The 6,960-nt window shown below is 42.0% G+C and overlaps 1 protein-coding gene across 1 annotated transcript in view; it reads left to right on the forward strand.

Annotated features, from left to right (window-relative positions):
• Window positions 1-206: 206 nt before the first annotated feature.
• Window positions 207-6,960, forward strand: part of PPM1E (protein phosphatase, Mg2+/Mn2+ dependent, 1E) — a 210,841-nt gene continuing 204,087 nt past the window's right edge. Inside the window, exon 1 of the mRNA XM_006899430.1 lies at window positions 207-673. Coding sequence (XP_006899492.1) covers window positions 207-673 — 467 coding nt within the window. The remainder of the gene's footprint in view (window positions 674-6,960) is intronic.

The following is a 6,960-nucleotide window of genomic DNA, read 5'->3' on the forward strand; positions in this document are numbered from 1 at the left end:
CCCGCCCCCAGGCCGCGCACGTCCGCGCTCGGTGGCGCGCACGCCTGCGGGAACCCTCTCCAGGCAACCTAGTGCTGATTGCTCGTACCGGTCCGGCTGCTCACCGCCCTTGCAGGAACCCGAGGCTGGAGAAAATCCACCTCACATTTCTGGGCTTTGGGCTTTCTCCCTCCTCCCTCCCGGTCTGCCCCGGGGCATGAGCAGCAATGGCCGGCTGCAGCCCCGAGGAGAAAACTTACCAGCGTTTCCTGGAGCTATTCCTGGGCGAGTTTCGCGGGCCGTGTGGTGGCGGCGAGCCGGAGCCGGAGCCGGAGTCAGAGCCTGAGCCGGAGCCCGAACTGATAGCGGCTGAGACGACCGAAGCTTTGATTGAGGAGCCCGGGGAGGAAGAGGCGACGCTGGCCGCGGCGGAGGAAGGGGAGCCGGAACCGGAGCAAGACCCACGGCCCGAAGAGGAGGCGGTGGAGGAGGAGGAAGCAGTGGCGGCAGCGGAGGGCGAGGAAGAAGAGGAGGCAGTGGCCACCCCGGGGCAGTCGGCCGTGCAGCCGCCGCCGCCGCCGCAGTCCCAGCTGCCGCCTCTGCCTCCGCTCCCGAGGCCGCTGTCGGAGCGCATCACCCGCGAGGAGGTGGAGGGCGAGAGCCTGGACCTGTGCCTGCAGCAGCTCTACAAATAGTTAAGTAGCCGGGCTCGGCTGGGGGTGGGCCTCGGACGCGGCCCCTCGAAGTGTTCTCTTTGGCGATTGTAACCCGCACACCAGCGCCTGCCGCCGTGAGAGCGCCCCTGCTGCTGGGACCCGGGCGCTCGCGGCGAGCTGCCCACGCGCGCTCGCCCCTCGCGCCTCCTGCCGGCCCCGAGCCTCTCCCGGGCCCCTGCTTTCTCCCGCGCGATCCACTTCACACATCCTTCCCCTTAACTGCCTGGGAAGGTCCTTTTCCCTCGGCTGAGCTTCCTCTTCCCAGCTCCCTCCTGCCACCCGGAGGTTGCTTCCCACCTGGGTCTGTTTTTGCTGGGTCTGAATCCCTTGTTGTTTAGCGGCACAAAGGCTGAACCAGGAGATGCCTTCTTCTTAACCCAACAACGATGATGATGATGATGATTATGATTCCGGCTAGGTTTCCAGATCCGGAGTCCTTGGACTAGATGCTGTCAGGCGCTATGTAGAGAGTGAATAACTCTTTAGATGGTTTAACTCCCAAAAGGCTGGCGTTTTAGTTTAAAGAAATTTGATTATTTGGGGAGGGAAGCGGATTGGAAAGGAAGGATAAGCAAAATTTTAAAAGCCAGTCTCTGATGAGAGACCCAGAGTCGTAATTCGTTCAAGTAGCAAAGTAAGACTGGTTTGGTAAAATTGCAATTGTGTGCAGTATTTTCAGTTCATTAAGTAGATGGGGTCGAGGGAGAGAGAAAGCAGATGGCTTAGCTACACAGATGAAAGTCTAAAATAGAAAGGTCAAGGCTTTGCCTTTCATCCCAGTTCTGATTTTTATGAGCTTGAAATAGAAACAGTTTACAGTTGGCGTTTCTTTCCAAATGGAATTGTTCTGAAATAATAACAAAAGTTTACTAACAGATCTGAGAGAACATTAGTAAACCCGAGAAGGAGTCTTTTCCCATCCAGTTGATAGTTGTAAAAGAAAGGTTTTCCCCTCGCTCCCCAAAAGTTTGTAAGAGCTGCTGCAATTAAATTGAAGCTCAATTCTTGGAGTTCTCAAAACGCCGAACTAAAGAAGGGTCTGGAAAAGATAAAACTCATTCGTTTTCATGCAACCAGATTTTTCCTGTCAAAGGAGCAACTTCTAAATAGGGAAGACAGCCTTTAAGACATCTGCTGTAGAAGTGAACTGTGCCGATGTCTTGTACTTTATCAGTTCTTTAAAATACTAATTACCAAGGTAATACTTGCTTTCTGAGAAATATAAAAAATAAAATGAAGCATAATATGACCATTAAGAGATAAACAATGTATAGTACTTCTTTCTAGTCTTTGTAAACTAGTATAGATGAGGGTGTATAAAGTTCCATATTTTACACTGTGTAAATGCATTTTAAAAACTTTGCTGTACAATGGAATATTTACCGAAGTGAAGGAATTTATCACAGCTTTAGACCAGTCCTATTGTAACTGTTAATTCTTTCCTTCACAAATGCACTCTCAGAATTAGAGATACACATGTTTAAATATTGGGGAAGGCCTTAAAAAAGGTCATTAATTTAGAACAGTCCTGAACATTTGTCTATGAAGAAGGTTTCTAAAAATGAAGCCTGTACACAGATGTGTTTTTCTATATGTAAGGGAAGGAAAAAGCAAGGTTAATGTTGATTTATGTATAAATGAGAGAAAAATATTAAAATGAATATTTGACATCTAGTTGAGAAGGACACCATGCCTGGAAAAGTAGAAAGTCAGTGAAAAAAGGAAAACTTCAACAAGATAGATTGATTCAGGGCTGCAACAATGGGCTCAAAGATAGCCAGCCACAGTTTAGGAGTGTGGCGCCTGACCAAGCAGTGTCTCCCTCTGTTGTATGAGTCAGAAGCAGCTCTACAGCATCTGACAGTAACTAACTATTGAAAATAGAATTTAGATTTGGTGTGAAACTAGAAAAAATAAATTTGTAAAACATCATTTCATTGAAGTCAGGCTTCATTTATATTATGTGCAGAAGCTGTAAATCTATGTAAATGTTTATGTAAAATGCTTTTAAGGTTCTTTACAAGTTAAAACAAACAAACTCATATTCTTGTATACTTAAGAATAAATATTGGCAGGGCGGGGGTGGAGGGGAAGGGATGAGGGAATTAATTGTATACCAATGAAGGAATTTTTTTTTCTTTTCAGAGAGGAGAGCCAACTGCTGGGGAGGGGTGGACAGGGAGAGAAGTGCGGCAGTGAATGAATGGAAATCCAAAATCTCTGTAAATGTTTATTAAAATTAACAAAAAAAATTTTAAAAAAAGAATAAATATTGGAAGCCGTAGAAAGAATAGGCAATTTTTTTGCCAAGCACTTCATTTTACTGATGAGGAAACTTTGGATATAGATTGAGAAATGAAATGATTCCGACAAATTTTAGTACAGTCTTCCACCTCAGAGTTGTTGTTGTGTAGCATAGAGTCAGAACTGACGCGTTGTTGACCCTCTGGTGAAGGAGATTGCCCACCTTTCTCCTGCAGAGCAGCTTGTGGCCTTGAATCATGTGCCTTTGGGATTGCAGCACAGCTTCTTGCCACTAGGCCACCAGAGCTCCCCTAAATAATTCTTAAGAATATATTGGAATTGCTTGAGAAAGATAAGGATGTTTTCCCCCCTCAATACTCTTCTATTCTGTTTATTCTGGGAATTCTTAGCAATCCTTAAAAATTGTCAGATGCCTGTCAAATGGTGCTATTAAAATTCTTCAATGAAGTTACCCAAACTACACAGCCACCTAGTTGATAATCAGTAGAAAGTAATATAACACTATATTTTTTTAAAAAATTTCTTATAACACTACATTAAATACCAGTTTTCTTAGTTTTTAGTTTCTCTTCCTGTCAGTATTTTAGGGAGGAGGGGGAAAATACACACACACACACACACACACACACACACACACACGCCAACTTTGTTGTTGTTGTCATGTGCCATCAAGTCGCTTGCGTCTCATAGTGACCCTATGTACAAGATGCCAACTTTACAAGTGGAATATTTTAGAAATACAGTGTAAAGAGGCTAAATAGAAGTTCTTAGAAGAACTATAAAGAAGCTTATCTTCATGTGACATTTTTCTCAATGTTTTGTGTCTCTCAAAGAATTTTTTTTAGAATATGAAAAGCAGATATGTGTATAATTTTTCATTTTTCTGAGCTCAAAGCTCAGGATTATTTGAAATTAGCAATTATTTAAATAAAGAATCAAAGTTTAAATCGGCAAAATTCAGGGCAATATTTGGGGTCAATTTTTAACTTTTAGGCTTCAAAAATTAATATATACTTAAGATATTCCTTTGTGAGACTAGGTGAAATAGTATACTACTTTTTCTTTTTTGAAAAATATATTTTATTGTAATTTTAATGAAAGTCTACAGAAAAGTTGGATTTTCATCCATTCATTGTTGTACGTTTTCCTACTGCCTCCTTCCCCAGTTCACTTTTTCTTTTTTTTTTAAAAAAAAACCCACATTGTTGCACAACTTCATCCCTTCCCCTCCTTTCCCCCTCCCCACCACTTTGCAGTGCATTTCTTATTGCTGTCATAAATATAATGCCTAATCATATATTCCTTTAAAAATAGTTTCTTCCCCCTTATCTGTTCCAGTGTAGTGTTTATTACCTATCCACTCTTTCTGTTCCCCTCCCCGAACTCCCATGTCAGTCCTGCTATAATAGTGTTATGCAGGATTTGTCCTTTTGTGACTGAGATCTTTAACTGAGCAATATATCTTCTAGGGTCACCCATGTTGGGTAATATTTTACGAGTTGATTGTTTTTCATTGCTGCATAGTATTCCATTATATGGCTATACCATAACTTTTCTATTCATTTGTTTGTTGATGGGCACTTTGCTTGCTTCCATTTTTTTTTTTTTGCTATTGTGAATAACGCAGCATAAAACATGGGTCTGCATCTATCTATTTGAGTGGCAGCTCTGGTTTCTTTAGGGTATTTTTCCAGAGGTGGAATTACTGGGTCAAATGGTATTACTCTTTACAACTTTTTGAGAAAGTGCCAGATTGCCTTTCATAGTGGTTGTACCATTTAGCACTTCCACCAGCAGTGAATAAGGGTTTCAGTCTCTCCACAGCCTCACCAGCATTTGTTGTTTGCTGTTCTGTTGAACTTTGCTTTTGTTGCTGGGAGTGTATTACATTAAAAAAAAATACAACACACCTAATTGGAAATGGCAAAAATTCAATTGGATAACAAAGACATCTGTTGTGGAGTTAAATAACTTTTTAGTATAATTTACATAATTTTGTTTAGCTTTACTAAGCCTCAGAAATAAGTGATACATCCAATATTTTAGAATTATTTTACTGAATGCTTATTAGTAATTTCCAGTGAACTTTCAGCTACTAGGGAAAAAAATGACTGTTTCTTTCCTTCTTTGAACTCCTTCTGTTGTTCTTGTTATGTGCCGTTGAGTTGACTATGACCCTTGGCAACCCTGTGTACCATAGCGTTGAACCCAGCACGATCCTGAGCCAATATCACTGTCTCTGACTAAGTGTTATCTCTGTTACCCCATTTATTGTGTCAGTCCGTCTCATCCAAGGTCTTCCTATCCTGTGCTGTCCCTTGACCCTTTGAAGCATGATATCCTTCTCCAAAAACTGATCCTTTCTGGCTCCTTGCCCAAAGTATGTGAGACAGAGTCTCAAAATCCTTGCCTCTAAGGAGCAGTGTGGTTTCACTCTACTCAGGACAGACCCTCTTCTCTTGGCAGTCTATGGATATATGTTCAGTACTTTTCTGTCACACTACACTCAAAGGCATCAGCTCTTCTTCTGCCATCTTTGGCATAAACTCAAAGGCATCAAATCTTCTGTCATTCATTCCCCAGCTCTCTGATGCATAACAAGGAATTTTGAAGACCCTGGCCTGGACCAGGCGCACTTTTGTCTTTAGACTGACATCCTTGCTCTTCATCATCCTGGAGAGATCCCTGACAGCAGAGTTTTCTAATGCAATTTGTCTTTTGATTTCCTGACCGCTGGTGCCAAGAGTGTTAATTGTGGAACCAAGCAAGCTGAAATTGTTAACAATCTCAATCTCTTCTCCATCTATCACTGCCAATTGGCCCAGTGGTAAGAATCTTTGTTTTCCTGATGTCAAGCTTCAGTCAGTATTGCAGACTACAGTAGACCCTCTGCAGCTAAAGCTTCAGGTTAAAGCTTCAGTAAGTAAGGTTGTGTCATCTGTTTATCAGTCTTCCTCCAATTCTGATGCCACATTCCTCCTCATAAAGTCCAGCCTCTCAAATGATCTATTTTGCATACAGATTGAAAAGGTATAGAGACAGAACACATCCCTGACATACTCCTTTTCTGAATTTGAACTATGCGTTGTTTCCTTGCTCTGTTCTGATGACTGCTTCCTGGTCCTAGGAGATTAAAAGAAATGTGTTCTAAAGCTTTAATAGGGAGTGATGGTGACTTATAGTATGGAATTGTGTTGCCAACCAATAGGTATGCAATTCAAATCCACCAGCTGCTTCATGGGAAAAGATGGGCAATTTCCTCCTATGTGATTAACTGCTTCTGAAAATCTACTAGAGTGTCAGCTGTGGATCACTTCAACTTGATGGTACATAACACAATAACAACAGGCTATCCTTTAGAGAGCTCTGGTGGATTAGTGGTAAGAAACTGTGGTACAGTCTCAAAGGCATGCAGTTCAAATCAGGAGAAGGATGTGCAATCTCCTGTGTCTCTGAAAACAGTCTGGAGGGTTAGTTTCAACTTTGTTGGTTTCGGCTTGATGGCCACAACAGTAATAAGGCTATAATAGAATTTCTGAAGTTAATGAGAGAATCTCTTTGATTAAGTGACATTATATAGTTTATGGAATTATTTTAAAATAAGAAAATTTTAACTGATCTTACTTGAGTAAGTAAAATGAGGTTATTTGTTTAGGTCATTAGGGTCACTGTGTATTTTATTTTTTCATACCACACATTGCTGTTCTATTGAATCATTTTTTAAAAAGCTGCTTGTGTGAAGTATTTATTAAAGCTATGGAGGGTGGAGGGACAGCGCAGGAGAGGAAGGCCCTCTATGAACTGGATTGATTCAGTGACTGGGATAATTGGGATGGGAGTGTCAGAGACAGTGCGATTGGTACAGGACAGAGCGGCGTTTAGGGCTGTTGTACATAGGGTCGCTATGAGTCGCAAGCAACTCGACGGCACATAACAACAACAACAACAACAACAACAACATGGTTTTTGCAATCACTTGTTATGCATCAGAGAGTTGGAC

This window comes from Elephantulus edwardii, unplaced genomic scaffold, assembly GCF_000299155.1.
Source record: "Elephantulus edwardii isolate Elephantulus edwardi_28Jun2011 unplaced genomic scaffold, EleEdw1.0 scaffold00257, whole genome shotgun sequence".
NCBI classification, from domain to species: Eukaryota; Metazoa; Chordata; class Mammalia; order Macroscelidea; family Macroscelididae; genus Elephantulus; species Elephantulus edwardii.